The sequence below is a fragment of the Phodopus roborovskii genome, unplaced genomic scaffold (assembly GCF_943737965.1).
Source record: "Phodopus roborovskii unplaced genomic scaffold, PHOROB, whole genome shotgun sequence".
NCBI lineage: Eukaryota > Metazoa > Chordata > Mammalia > Rodentia > Cricetidae > Phodopus > Phodopus roborovskii.
This window is the reverse complement of record NW_026125397.1, coordinates 25,259,286-25,283,596: the sequence shown is the minus strand read 5'-3', so window position 1 is coordinate 25,283,596 and position 24,311 is coordinate 25,259,286. Positions and strand designations below refer to the sequence as shown.

Here is a 24,311-nt window from a genome sequence, read left to right as displayed (position 1 = left end):
TGCACCATAGGTAGCTTTATCCAAGAGGCTATACCTATCTTGTCCTGGAGCAGAACATTTGACTGAGAACTGAGGGCTCAACCTCCCATGCCCCAGCTCCTCTTGCTGGCTGAGACCTTGCTCAGGATGCAACCTCGGGGAGATGCCTTTTCTAATCCACACTGTGGCCATGGGAGACCCTGTGTTATCTTGACCTCCCCACCCTCCTCAGACACACCTTTAAGGAAAGGGATGTGGCCATGAGTTCTCCATTCAGAATAAACAAAGGAAAAAGAAAGGACTTGACAAAGAATAACAACAAAGAGGTGACCCCCCCCCCCCAAGCCCAGTAAGCCGTGGCTCCATCCCTCTCTGGACACAGCTGCAAAGGGTAGAAAATCAATTTTTTCTTATTACATCACAGTGGAGAGTGAAAACCTATTTGCAAATCGAATTAAACCCGATAAAGATGCATGTGTGTATTTGCTGAAGACTAGAAAAGTTAGCCACAGACACAGTTCCAGAATTCTGCCACATAACTTGAAATCAGCACTCTCCCGTTTCACACCACATTGAAACAGTTTCCTTTCCCTTCTTTTTCTTCAAGAAATACCCATAGCTAAAGGTCACCAAGATTTGCAGCCTCTCAGCCTGCAGCAAGAGTCTGGGAGGGGAGGGAATCTTCGTTTAGGGAGACAGTTGCTTCCAAATTCTTAACTCGTCAGTGCACATGAACTAGGAACCCTTCAGATCACAATTTCTTCTCAAGTGTCAGTCTGGGGTACTGACTATGGAATCAGTCCCCTGTCCCTGTGCAAGTCAGACCTTGCTATGGAAGCCCTAACCCAGCCACTGAGTTCTGCATGAGCAGCCGCTGCAGTCTGCACCCTGAAACCTCGTTGGTCGTCTGCCCCCTGGTGGGCAAGTGAAGGACTTCGCAGCTAAGACTAAAACATCTCGCTTCTCTTTGAGCCAGCAACAAACTTCAAGCTTCAGATAGTGCAAGGTGAGGCAAGACATCCTTGGGAGTCCTGTCAGCCCAGAGCTAACTCCAGTGGCTTCATGCCGATCGGTCCCCAGGACAGTGAGAGGCTGCCTCTCAGGGGGCAGCCTCACACCACCTCCAAGGACAAGGTCCTTCTCATTACTCTGAGAGCCACCCCCCCCCCTCCAGGGCACTCCTTGGGTGACAACATTCAGTTATCTACTCCGTCATGACACAATAGCACCCATAAAGAGTGGCCAGCATGTCAGGAACATTAAATGTAATTGGCTTTTCCTGCTTTTTCTGACAAATCGATGACACAGCTGAGCCTTTGAGAGGGGCCGTTTGGAATGTTAGAAAAGGCAAAGATGCACGCGTTTGATAGAAAGGCAGTCTTGTGGCTGTTAGTTTTAAGGAGACAATCCACTGGGGATGTTGGCTGGGTGCTGGTCAGGTGGAGGGTGCTCTCGAGGTCTGGGGTTTGCCTCCAACTCCAGGAAGTTCAGAACTTAGCTTGCTTCAGCTTGTCAATGTGGTAGCAGAGTTTCAGTGCCGGTCCCAACTTTAGTCCCAGGTATTTCATGATCATGTCACTCCTCAGCAACAACAAGGCATTGCCGTCGATCTCCTGGCACCAAGGGGTTGGGAAGAGAAAACCCAGAAGATGGTCAGAGCACCCGAGTGGCGGCTACGGGCAAGGTGTGCTAACGGGGCAGTTAGAAGGCAGGAGGCTCAGTTGGAGGGCACTTGGTACTGGTTCTGAGAGAGCTCAGGGGAACAGTTACAGCAAACAAATGTGGCGCCCTCGTCTCCCCTGCCTGAAGTCCATTTGCTACTTTGTATCTCTAAGATACAACTGAAGGGATCAGAAATAACTTCACCTCCATTCCAGCTATCCCATGTATCACATTTGTCATCCAACTAAATCCACCCACAGACAGGCCAGCCTGAGGGGACCTGGATTGATGCTCCTGGCTTTAAAGAGGATCTCGAAGCTGGGAAAGGCAAGCAGATTGCCCCTAAAAGACTAGAATGCATCCCTGCAAACACCTGGATCTTAGCGTATGGAGGTCCTGGCAAGGCTCCCGCCGGACCCATAGAAATAAGGACAAGCAATGTCCACCTTAAGGTGGACCTGCATTTGTAGCAATTTGTTATACCAGCAATACAGAATTAATAAGATGAGCGAGTAATATAATAATTCTAACCTTTCTACCCACTTCCATGTTTATATACTTCAGAAGTAGCTAAGTTGTTATAATACTTATACGAAGGCTATGTATCTGAGTGAGGCCTCATGTAATGTACTTAAACGTATTTTCTCATGGAAGCCGCTAAGCCAGCAGTTCTCAGCCTGTGCGGTCGAACGACCATCAGAAAACGCAGATATTTACATTATGATTCGTAACAGTGGCAAAATTACAGCCATGAATTAGCAGTGAGAGTAATTTTGTGGTTGGGGGACACAGCAGTAGGAAGGTTGAGAACCACCATTGTAACCAGTAAAAATGGGTTGGACCACAGTTTGCCTGGCACATTGAAGGTGCGCTGTAAATAATGGTTGGGTGCATACAGGTTGGGTGGGAAAGTGGTTGGATGGATGGTTGGGTAGACGGGTGGGTGGGTAGATGAATGGATGGACAGACAGGTGGACTGACAGATGGACAGGTGGATGGATGGACAGATTGATGAATGGATGGATGGACGGACAGTGAATGGATGGATAAATGGATGGATGGGTGGGTGGATGGATGGGTGGGTGGATGGATGGATGGATTGATGGATGGATGGATGGACTGATGGGCAGATGGACAGGTGGGCAGAAAAGCAGCCAAGGCCCAAGAGAGAGAACAGAAGAACAAAATGTCCCTTAAAAACACTGGTAGTTGCTCTGCTCTGACGGGCCTTTGGTTGTGCTGTCTCTCTCATCTCTGGCTCAAGACTGAGAGGGCTTGGTCTAGATCACCACATTTGAGGGATCCTGAACTCCTCTCTCTTTCCACGCATCCCATCCCCTGGCCCTCCCCCAAGACCCACTACTTCCATACATGCTTTCTGAAGAGTTCCACATGAGGCCCCAGAGCCTGAGGGTCAGCGTCTTTCACAAACCGGACCACGTCCTCTACAGTCCAGGTGGAAGGGTTTCTGCTGCTTGGTCGCCGGGTGTCTTGTACCTCTGGAGAGGGGCTGGAGGCTGCAAGGGAGTGAGCAGAGGAGAGACCATGAGCCAGGGAAACTCGGCACTGAGCTGGTGCTGCCTACTGGTGCTGCCCACCCCTAGCTGGCCTGGGGGGAATCCTTAGTGCTCTGAAGTTCACGGCGCGGTGTGGCGGGTGAGTCCTGTGAGTGAGGAGCAAGGGGCCTAGGAAGGCAGCAGCTGCTCTGTGCCGTGCTGTCCAGGGAAGAAAGTTTGGGGAGCTTTCATCCTCAACAAACAAAAATTCTGGTTCAGCTGAAGCCTTCCAGACCCTCTCTCTGTTCAGTGCTGTCTGTGGCTTGGGATCTGTTGTAAGCAGGTGTTGGTTGGTGACCGGGGGCTGTGGGCTGAGTGACACCGGCCCTTTCTGGGTCCTCTGGAGAGAGCAGTGGGAGAGAACTGAGCTGTGATTGGGCCTTCGCTTTTGGACTTTGCAGAATGAATGATTTGCCACTTCACCTCCAGCAGCCCTGGGAGGGCCCATCTGTACCTGCTCTCAGAGGAAGATGGCATCACCTCACCGCTCGTCCTTTGTCCCAGTACTGGGTTCTTCGGAGTCTTTAGGATGGCGTCTCTCCGGCTGGCCCTTCTCCCTGCCATCCCTGCTGAATCTGTGGTAAAACCACACTGCTAACGGCGTGGCTAATCTGTATTGTCTTCTTGACTGCCACTGCCTCCAGCTGTCCCTGAGGCAAAGATGTGTCTGTGTACATCTGCCACTCAAGGCCCCTCTGAGTCCCCCTTGCCTGTGCACTACGCCTCCAAGATAGCAGCTGTATGCCACAGTGCCTTGCCTTCTGAGATGCAGAGGAAGGAATTGGGGTTGGGGGACCTAGGGACAAGTCCTGGATCTTCCCCTGCTTAGACCACGATTTATCTTAGATCATGGCAGCATTCTCTAGTCAGACAGGCTGAAGGGGATACTGAAGGGAGCAAGCACTGGGCCTTCTGGTCAACCTACCGCAGGAGTTCCACAGAGAAGAGGCTCCCTACACTTCCATGTGGCACACTGATTATGGCCCATTTTCTATTGCTTCCCTGTTTGCCCTCCTCCTTCCCAGTGATATCCCATCAACCATCAAAGCCCAGGGATTAGGAGCTGGGGAGGTGGCTCAGGGAGTAAAGCACTTACTACACAAACATGAGAATCTGAGTTTGAGACCCCCTAAACTCACATAAAAATAAGATATGCTGCAGAGCTGTCTGTAATCCAGGTAATCCTCAGAGGAGATGGGGGAGGGGGGGCAGAAGAATCTCTGGAAGTCTGTGAACCAGCTAACCTAAGGAGACCCTGGCTTGATCAAGGGGGGAAGGCATCACCGAAGACTGTGTTCGGCACACAGAGTGCAATTTATACACAAATGTACAGCTCCATGACATAGCCACATGTATACACATACACACAAAGTGATGAGAGAGACAGAGACACACACATACACACAGAGGGGTGGGGGTGGAGAAGGAGAGCATGAACACAAGAGCTTGCCAGCCCGGGAGCCATCAGACCCCTTTGTGAACGCCATGGCCATCCTCTGGTTATCAGGTGTCTCCCCATTGGACCTCCTCCTCTGGTTATCACGTGTCCCCCATTGGACCTCCTCCTCTGGTTATCACGTGTCTCCCCATTGGACCTCCTCCTCTGGTTATCACGTGTCTCCCCATTGGACCTCCTGCCTCCCACATTCCCTGCAGTTACCACCACGCATATACTTTCTGTAGCCTTAGATCTTAATTCCCCGAGAATCCTCCACGTTCATTTCGCAGCCATGAACCAAGCACTTCCTTCCCTGGCTTGGTCTTGGTCTTGGGTGTTTGCTGAACAATACAACCCAAATCCTCTCATTGCAGGGGTCATACATTATTACACTGACCCCTCCACAGCTGTGCAGACCGTGAATATACTTGAAATGTGGAATTGACGACTGCGGAATAGACCGGTATGTTTTTGCGGAAACACGCTGTCTTTGTGTGAGTGACCCTTGCCACTACTTCAAGGCTAGAAAAAGGCCAAGATACTGAACAAACAGCAGCTTTCCTACAGGATAATTCTAGAAGCCGAGAAGCCGATGCCGGCTCCCTTTTCTAAGTCTTAAGAGGAAACTGGTTTCTTCTGAATCTGTGATGGTTGAGAACTGGATTTTCTTTGAGATTTTTTTCCCCCCTGACCTTTCCTTGTTGGACCTGGAAAGGTCCCATAAGATGGTTTGGCACCAGGCATGACACTGACTTTAATCTTTCCTGGAGCCTCCCAACACTGATGCACACTAGTGAGAGATGATTTTTACTCTGTTTAAGGACATCTGCACTCAACATGGGGCTGAAGAATCAGAAATCACATCTGTCTTCAAGGCCCGCCCACTGGAGCATGGCTGTTAATCAGGGCAGCCATAGATGTCTTGACCACAAAGGCGGGAAGTCTTTAGCAAGAATGGCTCTGGAGCGATGAGAGCAGAGGTCAAACCTATCTTCCTATACTTGGCAGGAGCGAGGGGAAGTCCAGCACACTGATAAAAGCCCGCACAGGGAGGTCAGGGACAGCAGCTGCTGTCTGAGCAGCGCGGAGGGCTCCCTATCTTTGCTGGCTGTAGAGAGCACACATCCAGGCAAGTGTTCTCCATGCTTGGGACTTGATGCCAGCTGTGGGCATTTTTTCCTTTTCCAGGCTGGCTCAGGAGTATTTCCAAAGGGCCTTTTAGTCATACAAGACTGAAGGTGTCCTAAGTCACACCTCAGGAGTTGCTCCTCATCCAAAGCACACAGACTCATGCTGGAGAGGGAAAATGGAACTTTCCAGCAGCGCATCTGCAAAGCCAGTGCAGGTCTGTACTCACAGAGAAAAAAACAACACGCCACCACACCCTGCTCCAGCCACTGGGAAGGTGTCGGGGAGACAGATGTGTCCAGTCTGACCCTGCTGGAGCAGCAGATGTCATAGGTCAGCAGTGATCCATGATGGAGTGAATGAACCCTGCATGGACAGAGAATGCAAGCAATCGCCACCCACAGCATTCTCCAGTGCTTGGTCAGGCCGCTCCCCATGGGCTGTGGAGACGTGAAAAGTGAGACCCAGTGGTGAATGGGTCCATAATTAAATCTTGTTGCTCCTGAGGCCAAATTGATGGTTAACAGAAAAATAGGCCACCGGGAGACTCAGTGCTGAAAGCAATCCCTCAGCCTCTGCCGACACACAGGTGCCACATCTGCAGATCTCCTTCTGTCTTCCCACGAGCACACACATAATTGGGTTTTGCTCATTCATAATTCAGGGGAAACTTTAGCTCACAGTGTGGGAGAGTGGAACAAGCTAGTGACGAGCCAGGAGCCAGGAGCTCCCTGCCTCCCACAGCTGTGCCTGGCTCCGCAGTTCTCCAGAGGGCAGATGTGTGCGGCAGGATCTCTACATTCCCTCCAAGCATACCTCAGGCCAGTGACACTGACATCTCCGAAGGCCTCGGGTGTGTGTCCAAGGGTATTTAGAGTGTGAGGTGCCCAGGCTAGCCCACAGTCTACGCAAAATCACTTGGTTTGAAACAGTTAATGTTTCATAATCTTTCCATTGCAGTTTGTAAGATACTCCGAGGTGACAGAGACCAGAGAGGAGCCCCAATCCCTCCTTATATTTTAATCAGATTTTTCTACTAATCTTTCAAGACAAGCTGACCTGCCAACAGGGCAGAAGATGTCCCTGGAGGCCAGCAGGCCAGGCTGGGAAATATTCCTTCTCAGCAAGCAGCCTCCACCCACTTGCCTTGACACAAAGTGGTCTCTGCCAGGGGCCTCTGGACACCTCTCCTTCAAAGGACTCAAATGTCCCTTCTTATTTCAGTGGGTTTCACCTTGCCTCCCTGGAGCCTTTCCTGACTCCCCAGATGAGGAGATCCAGCAAGCCATCCCCATCTAATACTGCCATACTTTTCCAACAGCAATCACAATAACATGCTGAGGTCTGTCTCTCTGGAATGGGATCCTTCTGCTCTGCTCACTGCACCCTCCTTAGACCTGAGAAGAGCCCCTGCCTAGGTGCTCAGTGGACACCTGCTAACCAGAACACCCCAGTCTCTTAATTGTCTCCCTGCCATCTTGGGAAGCAAGGATCGAACAGGATAAGGTTGTAAAAGTCAGAATTAGCCCCAAAGCTAGTGGAAATTCTTCTATGCCATCCACAACTGTCCAGTAGATTCAGCCCCCAAATCCAGCAACAGCAACCATCTCAGTCCCCTGCTCAGAAAGGTGTGGTTACAGTTGCTGTACTTGAAGCCCCATCTGCCTGACCCAGACCCCAAACTGTGCAGCGGGCTTCCCCACACCACCCTAGCCCTAACTCCCTCCTCCCCACAAGCAGAAAACCCTTTCTTGCCTCTGCCGTTGCCAGGCTTCACACGAGTCCCCATCCTCTTTCTCTAGCAGAATTCTCTATCCCTCACCGACTCCACATCCCATGGAAGCTAACTCCAGCCCATAGGAAACATTTGAGCTATGACTGTGGTCGGGAATTCTATAGCATGTTCAGGAAGCTTTTGTTATCTGAAACCTCTTTACAGCCCTATATAGCTCTGGCTGGTTGTATCTGGAATAAGAGACAGAAGCTCCCAAATATTCGGCTTAAATTCCAGGCAAACCATGCTGCACCATGGTGGCCCTGGCTGCCAGGCACTGGCTGCCCAGGCAGCAGGGACAGGGCAGCAGGAAGTTGTGTTAAGGCTTTATACAGTCATCACCCCATCCCCTCCTGCCTACAGCCCAGGGCACCTTCCAGACTCTGTGGTTTTAATCCATTGTGATTAGTAGTTAGGGAGAAAATCCATTTCTAGGTGTCTTTCCAGGGTTGATGAGTTGGGTGGGTCAAACCCACTGAAAAAGAAACAGTTTCTTGATGCCAGTGATGTAATTTCGGAGGACCAGGCAGGTGTGCAGGCCGGCAGGTGGAAGTATGGGGAAGGAGGCTAAGATTTCCCGGTGCTTGTAATGTGATGCTCGGCTGGGCATGCTGAACCACCATGCTTTCTATCATGCTTTCTATCACTGGTAACTGGGCAGGTTTGTTTCAAGCATGGCAATTGTGGAGAGGCCCTGGATAAAGAGTCACAGTGGGCTGTATTCCTGTCCACCCTCACATTCTTCTCCATTCTCTTCCACTTCAGAAGCCCCCACCCCACCCTGGGAAACAATGTAAACAAAGCTCCTGGAGTAGTTTGAACAAATCCAGGCTTTGGAGTCGGCCACGTCCGACAGTTCGGTTCAACAACTGACAGAAATCTTAAACCACATTACCTGGGAATGTATCTGTGTAACAAACACATCCTAGAAGCAACACATTATAACACGATAAATCCTAAGTAACAGTAGAAAGTGGCCCATGGTTGATGCTCGATAAATGGAAGTTTAACATAAGCTGTTGGGGATGCAAATATAAATGAGACCCTCACAAGACAGGCCGTCGTTTCCCGTGTGTGGCAGGACAGAGTGATACTTAGGCAATAACGGGCCAGGGGAAGGAAAATGGAGAATACAATCACTCTCATACGGGAGTGTTGCTCGGACTGCTAGCTGCCTGGAGAACACCTCCTCCCTCATTTCTGCATAGCAGGGTCCCTGATTCCACCTGATTCCCACCTGTAATCCAAACCCACATTTCCCAGTTTTCTTTGCAGCTACTGGCCGTGGGACTCAATTCTAGAAAATGAGATGTCGCAGAAATGGAAAGTTCTTTCAGAGACTCGAGGCACAACCCTCTGTCTCTTTCCTCCCACCTAGGTGGGTCTCTCTCTCCTGAGGCTGCATGGCTGAGAAGAGGCTCATCTAGGATGGATGAAGCTGTCTGAGGGTCTTGAATTGTACAAAACATCTCACGTATGACTCATGGCGGTTACTGGAGGAGGGATCCACACCTAGAGAAGACATATGGCTTGCCAAAGGGCACACAGCCAGCCCAGTGGGGGGCGACAGAGGAGCAAGCTGAGGACCCCCTGACTTTGGCCTCGAGCCCCCTCCAGCCATCCCAGCTGTGGAGAGGCTGCCGCCTGTCGACGGATGTATTCGTGGATCTATGGTCTTAGTATTTGTTAACCACTTACTATGGCCACTTCTACTAAAGCTACTGGTAATGTATTCAAACTTCCCCCTGGCTCTGTGAAGGAAGGGTGGCTGATATGACCATTTCAACTTCTCAGGCAAGGGAACGGAGGCATGAGAAAACCAGGGCTTCAAATGGGTCATATGGTTAGAGAACAGCAAACCCAGAATTCCAAGCTGCTTCATCCACAAAATTATCCACTCTGCTGGATCGCTTCTAATCCATTAATGAAATACCAAAGCTCGAAAAGGGCTCTGTGAAGCAAGGGTGTCCTACGTCGCCATACGACACGTGCTATGCTAAATTCACTGCTACTCTGGTTACAGAGGGTCCACAGGCTGCAGATTGGGCCCACCTGTTGTAAAGCACCTATCAGAATGGCCTCCATGTAGTTCCTAGAATCCCATGTTCCTCTGAGCAGTCTCGTAGTCCCGTGTATTACCTTTCTCATTACTGGCATAATGACCAGTACTGAGACACCTTTTTTTTTTTTTTTCCAGTCTTTTCTGCTTTCTTCAGTGAACTCATGCCACAGATGAATCAATCGACTTCTTACTATGCAAAAGTATGCTGTTACTATGCTGTTTTCTTCTGGATACAGAGCTGGGCTCCTTCCTAGTCCAGTCTTGCCAATGGATCGTGAGTGGAAACCATGCGCATTGCTTCTGGGGCGTTATCTGTGTCGTCCTCACTTATGTCCGTTACATGCAGGGTGTGAAGTTTGACAGGCATGGCAGAGGCACCATGAACGGGGGGGGGGGCTGCATTGAAGGGGAACACCCCCCCCCCCGACTCTTAAACTAAGCTGTCAATGGCATTTGAGTGAGTGGATATTCCTGTAGTCTGCTAATTATTCCTAACCTAATGCGTCATTTTCTTTATTTATGATCAGAAGGTAGAGATTGGCTGCCTATAAGAAAAGGGAAAAATCTAAGGGGCTTTGTGGAAAGTTCTGGTTTCCAGTATCATGTTCAAACCCCTGTAATCTAACCCCCGCCCACCCCACCCCTGCTGTGTCTCCAGGGCAAGGGTGGAGGCCGTTAAGCCACCAGGAAGCCAGAGCATGCACTGCATTACCACATCTGTTTCCTTCCACATCGTTCCTCTTGGGGCTGGAGGCTGGGAACCTCAGTCCAGCTGTGGATGGACCTCCCGAGGGCACAGGGTTGGTACGGGACCCACTGATGGCGGCGGTGGGACCTCCCGCAGCGTGGCTGTCTCCAGAGTTCAGCCTCTTGTAGTACAGCGAGGAGGGGTGCGTCAAGGAGCCCCTGTGGCTAAAGGCCGAGTCCATGCTGTAGCGGTTCATGCCCACGGGGTTTGCCAGGCACTCTTCGGCAGTGGCTGCCTGAGCTGAAAAGTAAGGATGCCGGGAACAGACTTGAGAGAGCAGTCCAGGGAGCTAGCCCAGCCTCAGTCTTCACAAACCCTGCTCTGACATGGTCACTGTTGCCAGTGAGCATGCGCAAAGAGCGCAAAGACCAGTCCAGCAGAATGAGACCCTGCCTCACCAGAGAGAGGGACCAAAAGACAGGTTCTTCCACGTTTAGGAAATAAATCCACTTGGAAATAAATCCCCCCCCCCAATCAAGAGTTCTGCTTGTGAACTGTACATGTGACCAGTGTGTGAGTGTATGTGTGTGTGTGCGCATGTCTGTGTGCGTGCGTGTATGTGTGTGCGTGTGTGTATGTGTGTGCACTGTGTGCACATGCGTGCGTGTAGGTATATGTGTGTGTATGTGAGTGTATGCATGTGTGTGTGTGTAAAGGTGCACATACATCAAAGAGATAAAAATAAAAAGGAAACCATTCTAGCCCCACTCCACTTAGTCAAAACCATATCTTTTTAGATTCATTAATAATTGTAGATTAAACGACATCAAAACAGATCCCAATATCCCAGCAGAAACACAATCAGTAACAACAAGTGTTCCAGGATTGGAACACAATGAAGAAATACAAGGCCCAGATATCTTCACCATGTCTGGATTCCTCCTTCAAGAAGGTACTGAAAAACTAAAATTTGATATTGTTACGGCAAGTAGCTGGTCCCATTGCTGGGGACTTCCATGGAGACTTCCTGGAAACAAAAGCCATCAAGACTAAAGACCATGACCCTAACTTAGGGGAAAATTTTGTAGGTGTAAAAACATCCATTTTAGGGCTAGAGAGATGGTCCAGCAGTCAAGAGCACTTGCTTTCCCTCCAGACAACCTAGACTTAATTCTTAGGATCTATATGTTGGCACAACTGTCTGTAGCTCCAGGTCCAAGAGATCAAACACCTTCGTCTGCCTCTGCAAGTATCAGGCATGCATATACATACACATACAGACATACATGCAGACAAACAACCCATAGATATAAAATTTAAAAAAATCTTATATTGTAGGGGATGAACAATTCCATATGAATAACGATCCTTCACCTTCAGGCAGTAAAAGTCAGCAAATTAAATTTAAAGCAAATGGACAGAGATTTGAGCAGAAATTAATCTAGTAGAAAAACACTAGGAAATAAAAACAACAATAGCAAAAGCTACCTTTGAAAGCAGTAACAAAGTTAACAAACCTTTAGATGACTTGGCAAAAATATAGGCAACTCAGATCACTAGATTCAGAGGTAAGAACAGCTAAAGTATGATATAAATGACTATAATTAATTAGGTGGTTTGAATGAAATGGTGAAATTACTGGAGCTGACTCAAGAAATGATAATCTGTATAGTATAGACTTGTAGCAAGAGATTGAATCAGCAATTTAAAAAATATCCACAAATAAAGAGAAAACACAAATGATTTATAGCCAAACTATCAACCATTTCAAGATTTAAAAAAAAAAAAAATACAGATTTCTTCCAAAAAAGTAAAGGAGGAGAGAATGCTTTCCAACTCATTTTCTGAAGCTCCTGTCACTTTGTTACGAAATCCAGGCAGACACCCGAATAAAGGAGAATTACAAGCACTAGGACCCTGATCACATGGACGCAGAAATCCTCCCCCAGTACTAACAAGACTGAATCTGACCACATCCAAGAAGGAACCGAATTCAACATCCGAAAATAAATTAATATACAGTATTGATAGAATACAAAAGTTCAAAGACCACAGGACCATCTCAATAGATGCAGAAAAACATGGGACAAAACCTCATACCTTTTCATGGTAAATATCAGTCAATAAGCCAGGACTGAAGGGAATTCCTCAACAAAGGCTATTCGAATCCATAGGTGATACAGTTCATGGGAAGAGTGGCTGTTGATGCTTTTTCCTATGGCCAGCATTGCTTTGGCCATCAGCTTTGAGCTGGAGGTTTCAGCTGTGGCTGAAAGTTTTGCTAAGAAAAAGCAAGGACAGTCTTCCAGATGGAAGACGGAAGTAAAATGACCTCTGTGCACACAAAGGCCTCACTAACCCAGTTTTAAAATTACTGGAATTGATAAATTATCGGCAAGGTTGTAGGGCGCAAGATCAATACACTAAAATCAATTACTTCCACAGAACAACCTGAAGGTGAGATTAAGAAAGCAACTCCACACAATAAGATTAAAAACAGTCAACTACTTAAAAAACAAATTGAACAAAAGGAATCTCAATTAATGCTCTGGCAAATACACAACACTGTTGGGAGAAGATACAAATGAACAGTGAAAATTCCAGTCATAGATTTTTTTTAACCTAAATTAAGATGGCAGTACACTAAAATTGTTCAACAAGACCCACACAATCCCTGTTAGAATCCTCACTAATTTCTTTATTGTAATGAACACACCTAGGATGATTGCCATGAACAGGTCAAGGAGAAACTTTGCCACCCAACCACTCAAGACCTCAGTACCACAAAGCTCCTCCCCCCCCCACCCCAAACAGACAATAGAAGTGTTTGCAGAGAAATTAGAACTCTCATGCAGTGCTGATAAATAAAAAAAACAGCCTAGGCACTTTGGAAAACAGACACATAAGAATTACCACACGACTCAGAAACTGCAAACTGGCTGTGTGCATAAAGGCAATAAAAACATCTGTCCATACAAAAAGTTGTGCACAAGAGTTTACACTAGTATTGTTCAAAGACTGAAGTAACTCCACGTGTCTGCCAGCCAATGAATGGATTACACCTGAACAACAGAGCTATCTCAACACAGAAAGAGCAAAGCAGCCATGCATGCCACGGATCCTCGGATGCGCCGCAGAAGGCCGGGCAGCCTAAATGTCGTGTGCCTGACCACATGCGGCAAGGTGTTTTCTGGAAGCGAGTGCTCTGCCTCTCCACCCTGACTATTGAGTACATCCTGAAGGCCAGCACCACTGTAACGACAGGAAGTAGAAATGCAGTGTGCAATCCCTTTATTGGGAAGTTCTCATAGCCAACCTTTCCCTTGTTCCAAGTGGCAGGTGCTCCGGTGTCCACGACGATGGTTTCTTCTTAGAGCTTGGCACAGAGGCGAGCTCAAGAACATTTACTGGGTAAACACACAGCTAGTGTTATCAAGAACAGGGTCATTACTCAGAAGATGCTTTGACCCATGTCGTTAAGTGGTGACATGTGACTTCATGTAGGTTTGTGACAAACAATGAAAAAGGGTTTAATAAAGACACTTGCACTAAATATTTTAAATCGAAAGAGGGTATGCCTGAGTCATCCTGATACTCACAAATAGAGGACACCGGAACCGTGGGGACATGACTTGCTGGTTTAGAGCTGTTCATGACCCTGGGTGAAAATAAAGTAATAAAAACCAGCCTCCAGGCTGAGGTTCCCAATGGATTGGTCAGAAGACAAAAGCCACCCCAGAGTGCAGGAGCCAGGGCACCCTCCCCTGCAAAGGACACTCCCCTCCCCTCCCCTGCAAAGGACACTCTGGTGACTCCAAAGTCTGCCTAGGTGGGTAACTATGGGGACAAGCCATCAACCTCACACCTGGCTTCTGAGAGACGGAATGAACAGCATTTCAGATACCCAAGCGTGAGGATGAGGCCTGTAATCCCAGGTACTTGGATGCTAGGGCAAAATGGCTCCAAGTTCAAGACCTGCCTAGGCAACTTCGGAACCCTGTCTCAAAATAAAACAGAAACAACAACAACAACAACAGAGGGCTGAAGACAGCGCAGCAGTGTGCACATGCTAACACGGGCAAGCTCTGATTCTAACCTTCAGTACCACCAAGAAATAAAAAGCAAAGACTCAGCACAGCAAATCCACACGGGCCGCACTAAAACAGCGCACGTGTACCAGCGAGAACACACAGGACACCAAGTGTGAAATGGCCGAAGCCACACAAGATTGCTATCATCCTACACTGAAAGGGACTGAGAGACTGGCTTGCTTGGCGTTTCCCTGGTGTCAAAGGTGTCCCCTCGCAGGACGCGTCACAGCTTTAGCTAAAGCAGGATGAAGCATGCACATAGCGGAAAACAAGGCTATCCTTCTCCCATGCTCTGGAGCCCTGAGTGGGGTGGGGGCGGCAGAGGGCAGAGCTGCCTTCGGGAGGGGAGGGGAGGGGAGAGGCCAGGCACCTCCGTGGGCCTTCGTGGTCACTCAGGACCTGGTGGCTGAGGCGTGTTCCTCCAGTCTGTTCTCCCTGTGGGCAATGTCTGTACCCCTGTCTCCTACAGTGCAATGGAACCTCATCAATAAGGACCCATTCACAGGAGCTAGGGCATCACACATCACGCATCATGTGGGAGGACACAGCTTGGCTGACGACAAGTAAATGAGTTTTGTTGGTGGTATTTTTTTAAGATTTATTTATTTGTTTTATGTATATGAGTGCTTTACTTGCATGCACACTTGCAAGCCAGAAAGGGGCATCAGATCTCATTACAGATGGTTGTGAGCCACCATGTGGCTGCTGGAAATTGAACTCAGGACCTCTGGAAGAGTAGCCAGTGCTCTTAACTGCTGAGCCACCTCTCCAGCCCCTACAGGTATTTTGTATTTTGTTTGTTTTTGTTTTGTTTTTTGAGACAGGGTTTCTCTGTGGCTTTGGAGGCTGTCCTGGAACTAGCTCTTGTAGACCACGGTGGTCTCGAACTCACAGACATCTGCCTGCCTCTGCCTCCCAAGTGCTGGGATTAAAGATGTGTGCCACCAATTCCCAGCTCTCCTACAGGTATTTTTTTTTTTTAAGATAAAACCTCACTCAGTAACCCAGACTAGCCTGAAACTCACAATGTAGCCCAGGCTGGCATGGAATTTATAGCAAGTCTGCCAAGCGCTGAGATTACAGGTATAAGGGACCACACAGAGCTCTTATGTTTTTACAGTCACGTATTTTAATATATATATATATATATATATACATATATATATATCCATAAAACACAATTAGCAAATCAGACAATGATATTATTGATGAAAGGCTTGTTGAAAAGGAGTCGATTGAAAGGAGTATCTGGAGTGATCGATCAGCTCTCTAGATACTATTCAAACACAGTAAGGACCGTGAAGTAGGTGGCACATTAGCTTTGGGACCACGCTGAGCTAGATCCAGTCTTTGTCTTGTGACCCTCTTACTGAGAAGCTTCCCCAGGGGGCTGGAGAGGTGGCTCAGTGGTTGAAGAACCTGTACTACTTTTGCAGAAGTCGTAAGTTCAGTTCCCAGCATCCCAGCTGGGTTTGGATGGGTTTGGAATAGAGATACAGAACTGTCTGTAACGAGATCTAATGCCCTCTTCTGGCCACTGTTGTTACATGCATGTACATGCACAAAGCTACATACAGAAACATACATAAAAATGAAAGGAAATTAAAAACTTCCCGCAAGGGAATCTCAATGCTAGGTCACTGTGTTGCAAACCATTGCTTAAAATTCTCTCTTACATCTAAATCCAATTGCACTTGCTTTGCTATAAAAGATGGCTGGTGTACTACTCAAAACCTCGAGGTCATTCAACAGAGAGGTAGACGGACGGGTTGTAGGGTATGGAAAAATTTTAGTGACTTATACGCTTAACTGCACTGTGATATAGACTTGTCATCTGCATCCACTACTTAAAGTGGAAGGAAGTTTCACTGGCAGAGAGAACTTCTCCTTTTAGCTTTGTGGCAGACCAGAGTATGAACAGCAGATGGGGCCAGCAGACCTGGAATCCTCCAGAACACCTTCCTGGAAAACCACAGGTCTGAACATGGGCAGTGTTATTCCATCCTGGGTCCCCCAGAAAGCTCTTCTCATCTGAAATCAGCTCTCGGTCCCCAGTGAGAGAATCCAGCCCGGGGCTGTGGAAAGTGCCCGTCGAGCAAAGCAGGGGGAGGCAGGCCTCCGGCACCTTGCAAGCCTCCCTCCGTGTCCATCCCAGAGCCCAGAGAAGCCACTCTGTGTCTCCTTCAGGGAGAACAATAGCCTGACTTCCGTGCACCCACAAAAGCTCGCGGCAGCGGAGAGGCAAGCGCATGCGCGGCACAGGCGTACATCTCGGGTCCTTTTAGGGTTTGGGCGTCTGGGGAACTTTCTGGAGAGCTTTGTGTTTCTTTTTTCACCATTGTGGTCTGTCTGGGGACTGTGGTTTCCTCGGCTGCTGTCCATGGACAAAGCCAAAGAAATCTCTAGGACAGGTCAAGTCACCCTGTTTGAGTAAGAACGTCCTTGTGTCTGCCAGGGGCTGGGGTACAGTGGGAGTGGGGGGGGCTCTTCCAGGACCCCTGTAGGCAGATCACTTACTCCATTGTCCTCAAACTCCACAGGGAGAGGCGGCAGAAGAGAGAGACAGAGGGGGTTTGATTGCTGACAGCCAAGGGAGCTTGGGCCACTGATCTCACTCAGTAAACCAGACCAGTTCTTGTGTTCTCTAATGAAGCCCGAAATGCAGCAAGATCACCTACAAAAATCCTTCTCACAAATACCTCTTGATCCAGTGATGCAAAGACACTCCAGACTGAGACCTATTCCACAATTCCTGTTCTCCAACCCACCCCATCGCCACACACACACACACACACACACACACACACACACACTCCACCTCACCCCATTTCTCCCACATCAATCATAACTCCCCAGATGAGGGAGCAGCCGTACAGAGCGAGCCTCTGGGTCATTAGCGCTACCTTCCCCCAGGCTGAAAGCCCTGCCCTTTCTTGATGGACGGTCTGGCCCTAACAGCTCTGCCTAGTTCTTGGTCAGTGTCCAGAGGGTTTCAGTGAGGACAGCTTGACCTGGCTACACTAAGAGCTGGCAGCACTTCAGAGCCCAGTCTCAGAGCCCAGGGGACAAAAGGCTGGACCGAAACCTGCCTGGCTCAGCTTGTGAGAGCTGTCAAGTTCCTACCAGGGAGCCGGGTAACCATTCCTGCGGAAGAAAGCCCATAGCCCCAGCACAGCACTGGAGGTCTGAGAGGACAAGCTGCAGGCAGGACCAGGAAGGGAAGGGGCGGGGCTTGCCCCTCTCCCCTCAGCCCAGACACAGGTGCCTCTCATCCTACCTGGGTGCCGGGTCCTTTTCCTCAGGCTCAGTCCACACGCCTGGCAGCTGCAGCTCCTAACCTGTGTCAGACGCTGTGGAACGCAGGGGCCTCCCGTGTCCTCCAAGGACTCAAAGGTGGCAGAAACCAAACACCCAGCGTTTCACTGCAGCCTTCCAGGAGGTTCTGGTGGCAGATTTTCGGTTCCCAGGCTCGGTCCCGCCCTTGTTCTTACAGATAAGCAATGCTCGTTTTTCCCTCGGGGGGCCTCAGTGACCTTGCGTCTTGCCTTCCGGGGTCAAAGGGCACCCGGCCACACCACCCACAGGCGGAGCATTTTATTCGCCTCAATTACATTTTCCATTAACTTAGTCTCTAGTCAATATAGATTTTTTTTTCCCCCTCCAGCTTGCCCCCAGCTCAGCCCGAGGATCAGCACTGACTCCATTCTGGTCCACTTTAGTACATTTACATTTTCCTTTCCGTGAGGAGGGGCCCCCAGAACCAGCTTTCATCTTTAATGTCTGACACCTGAATTTCCTTCATGCTCCAGCATGTTTCTGGTTTGCCTAAGACTTTGTTCTAAGCCATGGGTTGATTTACCTCCTTTGGAAAGTTGGACCAAGGACAGTTTTGACTGAAGTCAGCTGTTTAGAATAATTAATTCCCTTTGGGCTTCAAGAGAGCAGGCTCCATGACCACCTTCCATGGGATGGATCTGTTGGCTCTGCCAAGCCTCTTCACCAAAATGCATGGGATACCCAAGCAGGAAGAGAAGGCGGTCGTGAGGGCCAGTCCACAGTCCTGCCTCTGCTTCCTCCACAGCCCCCATGCCTTTTGTTTTTTTTATAAATTGAGGGCCTGGAGAGATGATTCCATGAGCAAAGAACTTTCCACACAAATGTGAAGACATGAGTTAGATTCCAGTACACACACTTACACTCATGCATACATGCACGTGCGCGCGCGTGTGCGCGCGCGCACACACACACACACACACACACACACACACACACACACACACTTCCTGGACTTGCCGGCCAGCCAGCCTAGCCAACTACTGAGCTCCAACTTCAAGAAGAGGCTGTGTAAGGAAACAAGGTGACTATGGAAGAGAAATGCCTCAGTAGTTTAATAGCCATAGTGTGTGCTCAGCACGGCTCACAAACTCCTTAACCAGCTCCAGGGAAATCTGGTGTCCTATGTGGACTCCTCGGAGACCTGCACTCACACACATATGCATACAATCAAAATAAATCTTTTCTTGTAGCAAAAAGGTGGAGAGCAGCTGAGGAAGACATCCAACATCAACCTTTGACCTTCATACACATGCACACGTGTTATCCATATGCACACACATGCAACCCCTGTCTTAGTTAGGGTTCCTATTGCTGTGATGAAACACCATGAGCAAAAACAAGTCAGGGAGGAGGGGTTTATTTGGCTTACACTTCCATATCAGAAGGAGGTCAGGACAGGAACTCCAGCAGGACTAGAGCCTGGAGGCAGGAGCTGATGCAGAGGCCATGGAGGAATGCTGCTCACTGGCTTGCTCCATGTGGCTTCTTCAGCCTGCTTTCAACAGCACCCAGGACCACCAGCCCAGGAGCCCTCCCCTGCCAATCACTAACTAAGAAAATGCCTACAGGTTTGCCTGTAGTCTGATCTTATGGGGGTATCTTCTCAATTAACATTTCCTCCTTTCAGATGACATTTAGTGGGTGAACAAGACCAAGGAGGCTGAGGCTGACTAGAAGGTTGACTAGAAGCCAAATTAAGAAGAGAAGTATCCCCCAGTGGCTCTAACATGGCCATGTGAATAGTTTGGTCTCTGCTCGCTGGAGTTTGGGCTATCCATTCAATTACTATCCAAATCACTTGGAAAATCTGAAAGACTGCAGATGACTGACGCAGATGACTGACGGGGGGGGGGGGGGGAGATGGTGCCATCTCTGGGAGGAAGTTGATGGTCTGTATGTAGTGAAGAAGGGGAACCAAGCCCCCCCCCAGAGCATCTATCATTCTCTGTTCCCCGACTTCGAGACACTGAGTAGATGCTCCACGCCCTGCCTTCTGGACTCCCCCATCATGATGGACTCCGTCCTGGAACTGTGGGCCAGAACCAACCCTTTCCCCCTTCAGTTGCTTCTGGGAATATTTGAAAGGAACCAAGGTAAACACACTGGCCCTGGCCCTGCTTTGTTTCCCATGGGCTTTTCCTAGACTAGCAATGCTACTTTCAGGGAAAGAAAAAAAGTCAACATGCCTCTGCCATCCCTTGCTGAATCCTACAAATCCAGGTCTAGTTTGTTAAGGACTCTACCTGCCATTTGTATCTGCAGAGGCAGATGAGGATGAGGCATTGGCCTCCCTGCCCCGCATGCTGGCCACTTACTCAACCTGGGCTATTCTGTGGCTGTGGGATCCAAGTTGCTCAGGCTTTGGTCACTTTCCATCCTATGGTAAGGGCAGACGCCAGTTCTCAAAGGAAGAGGTGCATTTGATGCATTTGATGTGTGGTCCAATCAAATCCCTACAGTACAAGGTCTTGGTTATGCAGCTCCTTCAAGCAGATAAACATGGGACACTCAGACTGCATCTGACCCATCAGCCTAAACCCTTTGGGGTTGCTTAGTGTCTCAGAGTTTCCTTACGGGAAGGGGAAGAGCACCACTCTGAAGATGTGGTGTCACCGTCTAAATGGTAAACACACAGGTTGCAAAGCTAGAGAATCAGCTCCCAGGAGCTGGAGAGGCCATGTTTCCCTGAAGCACAGGGCAGGGATAGTCTGGATATGTCAGTTACAGTCAGCGGGAGTCCTAGAAGTCTAGAGGACAGCCACAGCCCCCCCCCCAGCAGTTACCTCATCATCTGCCAATCTTGAGGGAAGTCCCTGCAGCAGGAGGAAGCAACTCCTCCACACTCACCTGACTCCATCCTCCCATCCTCTCTCTCCTGGGTCTGCTCTGTGGTACTGAGGCTGCCCGGGTAGGGCAGGTGGCTGAAGAGGTTGTCACACAGGAGGCTGCGGCACAGTTTGGTCAGGAAGCGGAGGACATAGCCCACGCTGTTCACCACGGGCAGACTCCTCAGGTGCTGTTTTCCGTCAAAGGAAGCAGAGACTGGAAAACCAGAAGCAGCAACTCAGAGCTGGGCACGGAAAGCGGGGAGGGCAATTCGTTCCCCATTCCAGGGGTACCACCCAGGACAGCACAGGGGTTCAGTAGTCATGGCCCTTTGTCCGCTTGGTCTGTGACAGTTCGTCAACCTCTCCTTGGTTTTCCTGACTGTCGCAGCAGCTCTGACTAGCTCTGCTCAGATACTGTGAGGTCTGTCCGTCCATTTGCATTTGTCTGAGTTTTTTTCTTTCTTTCTTCTTATGGCTGGAGCTTGGGGACAGGGGAGAAGGACTACAGAGACAAAGAACTCTTCGTGGGACACCAAAGAGGGGCTATGTCATGCCCACAGGGCACTTCTGGGGTGTGAAGCTCCCACACCTAGTGGAGCCAGTGTGTCCCACACCCTTCCACTCTGTTCTACATTCTGGCTTCTGGGCCCAATCACTAAGCCTGCCCATCCCCAAGGGTCTCAGGAGTGTTAGCACAACCTCCTGACTGGAACAGCGGCAAATCCCACATATCACCTACAATTCCTCTGTAAAGAAAGCTTGTCTCATCTCACCCATTTATTCTTTATTCAGTCATTTGTTAAATGTTGTGGGACTCCAGGATACATGCTTTATGTCCTGGGTTGTCAAAAGCTATTTATCTTGTTCCTCAAACGGTCCCAGCTTTCATTCTGGGAACTCTACTGGGGTTGACTCCTGTGTCCTTTCAATACAACACTTTCGGGTTTGGGGCACTGAGGGATATTCCACGCTCATCCTGCTCCAGCCCTAGAAGCAGCCATTCTCCAACCGTCCTGCTTTCTGTTATGAATGAGAGATGAAGAGAACCCAGTCACAGCGCTCCCGGGTGTCAGGGATTTTGGCCCCTCCAAGTGGGCAGATCATTGGCAGTGTGGATGTGTGCTCTCCTGGTGTAATTACACGCCTATTGATAATTCGACCCAGGAGTCCATCTCTGCCCATGTCTGAAGGAGAAGATATATACAGGCACTTGAGTTCACCCAGACGTCTCTAATCCTACATGCCATTTGTCATCAGAGGACCCCAGGGAGATTTCAGGGAAACCCTCAAGAGAAGAGTCTTTAACTCAGGGCTAGAGAGATGGCTCAGTGGTTAAGAGCACTGTCTGCTTTTCCAGAGTACCCAGGTTCAATTCCCAGCACCTGCGTGGCAACTCACAAATGTCTGTAACTCCAGTTCCAGGGAGCCCAAAACCTTACAGACATATGTGCAGGCAAATATCAATGCACATAAAGTAAAAATAAATATTTAAAGAGAGGGGGCTCTTTAGAAGTAGCATCGATTTCCTGAAGCCGTAAGCAGGGTCTGTCCTGTCTCCCACCTCACAGCCCCTCACCCCAGAACTGCACACCAGCTCCAGTGTGAGGGACACACAGACACCTAACCAGGATGCCCTGCTTTGACCTAGGTTTCCCCAACTCACAGCAACCCTAGCGGGCAGCTTCCTGATTTGCATTGTATCCCCTGGAGGTTGGCAGATGGCAGGAGCTACCATTAATAGTTTTTATTATAACCAGACAGCAAAAGATTCCATTTCTTACATGTAGATTTGGTAAGGCCTGTGGAACTCATCTCCACACAGGCCTCCTGGTTGGCCCGTGAGGATGGGACGGAAGACTATCGCCCCATGTTACAGAAGATGAAGCCGAGGAGAACCCTAGACTGGTTTTCCAGTTCCTGTGGCATCTATGTGGCTCATCTAAAACTGGCTCTGATCCATTATGCTTATTCCAGATACTTTGCAGATCCCCACATAGCACAGGCTCTGTCTTAAAAGGCTGCATGATACGGAAACTGGCCCCGAGGTGGGAGGGTCCTGGGACCTCAGGCCTATCCATTAAGTTACACGTATGTTCTATAAGTGTTCGTGGGATTGCATGCATGGGGGAAATCCCATTTCTTTCAAGAGGATGTGGACTCCCGAGTTCATAAATTCTCCCTCTTGGGGGTGTGGCTAAGGCAGCGCACCCTAACAGGTGTGCTGGGAGGGACTTGAGGCTCCATGATGTTATCTGCAGTTCCTCCTCGATTCTACCAACTTCTGCAAGCTGTGTGGTGGGGTGTTTGGGGAGCAGCTTCTAAATGCAGGATGGATACTGCTGTTTCTCCCGAGTCCCCCCTCTCTCTGGGGGACACTGATGCTCTCCTGTAGCCCTGTTGGACCACCATCTCCAACTGGAACGCAAAAAGCTACCCCTCACTTAATGACCTCCAGGTGGAGGCGAGAGGCATTAGTCGGTGTGATAGCAATCTCCCAGACTTTAGGGAAAACGGTCCCTTCTGGCTTCCTGGGAATTCCCTCAGCCAACTGGAGCTGCAGACATCATCCTTTCTGATGTTGCTTTTCCCAGGGGCCAAGGTCTTGAGGCCACAAGGAGGGAAGAGCCGGAAAGCCAGGTCCAGGCCCAGCTCTCCCAGCTCAAGCGGGGAGTACGGAGCCTCTAAGACAAATCGTATCACAGAGAAGAGGCACAGAGACAAGGGGTCTCCCTCAGCCTCAGCTCTGTCTGGAGCCCTACTGGGTAGCAAGGAAAAGCACAGTTCAAGTGGAAAACAGATGCGAAGCAGTGAAGGGAACTCCAGGAGGTCTGGAACTGCATTTTCCTCCTCTCCCTGTTCCTATGGCCTCCCATGATGGGGCCCTTGAATACCATGCTGTGTCAGACACGTGCACTTGAACCTAGCAAAGCTCCTCTCTTCCTTTTCCTCCCCTCCCCTCCTCTCCTCCTCCTTTTCTCCTTTCCTTAGTTTTTGAGAGAGCATCTCACTGGGTAGCACAATGTCTTAGAACTCGGTGTAGCCCACGCTGGCCTGCCTCCGCCTCTGCAGTACTGGGGCTCCAGGCATGCACCCCCAAACGGTTCCCCAGACTCCTTTTTAACTAACCCAGCAGCCCATCGCCAGGAAATCTGTCTTTTCCTCGGAGCTAAGGAAGGCCATAGCCACATTGCAGAGCCAGCAAAGACACTAGCCTGACTCTCCAATGTGTCTCCAATAATGCAAAGTCCAGGGAGTGACAAGATTTGTACAGAGTGGGATAGAGGGGCAAGAGATTGGAAAGAGTGGGGACTGTGTACTCTGAAGGCCAGTCTGTTCCTCTGGAAGCTGCAGGACCCTGTTTAAAGAGGTGGCCCCTATGATGGGCTGAAATGGCGAGACTTCCCCGGCTATCCTCCATGGTGGTGAGTGCTATAAAAGGAAATAAAGAAGGTTTGATACTCAGATCAAGGTCAGAAGACAGGACTCTGATAAGGCAGCATTTGAGCAGAAACTCAAAAGGCTTCCCAGGAGCACGTAGCATGGAGCGTAAGAAACTCCAGAAAAAGAAGTCAGCAGGAGCAAAGGCCCTGAGGTGGGAGACTAATTGAAGGATGCAGAAAGAATAGCAAAGAAGCCTTCGAACCTGAGCCTAACACGGGAGTGAGACGTGACCCTGAGTTTGGAGAGGGAGCCTGAAGCAACTCACATAGGTCTATGGGCCTTGTAAAGATATGGGCTTTTACTTGGACATAGGAGCCAGTGGCAGATT

General features: G+C 49.4%; 1 protein-coding gene across 1 annotated transcript in view; it reads right to left on the bottom strand.

The window, feature by feature from the left end:
* Window positions 1–329: 329 nt before the first annotated feature.
* Window positions 330–24,311, bottom strand: part of Scml4 (Scm polycomb group protein like 4) — a 78,682-nt gene continuing 54,700 nt past the window's right edge. The window contains exons 5-8 of the mRNA XM_051175583.1: window positions 20,562–20,756; window positions 10,312–10,587; window positions 3,013–3,158; window positions 330–1,592 (exon numbers count right to left, since the gene is read on the bottom strand). Of these exons, the coding sequence (XP_051031540.1) occupies window positions 1,467–1,592; window positions 3,013–3,158; window positions 10,312–10,587; window positions 20,562–20,756 (743 nt within the window). The 3' untranslated portion in view covers window positions 330–1,466. The remainder of the gene's footprint in view (window positions 1,593–3,012; window positions 3,159–10,311; window positions 10,588–20,561; window positions 20,757–24,311) is intronic.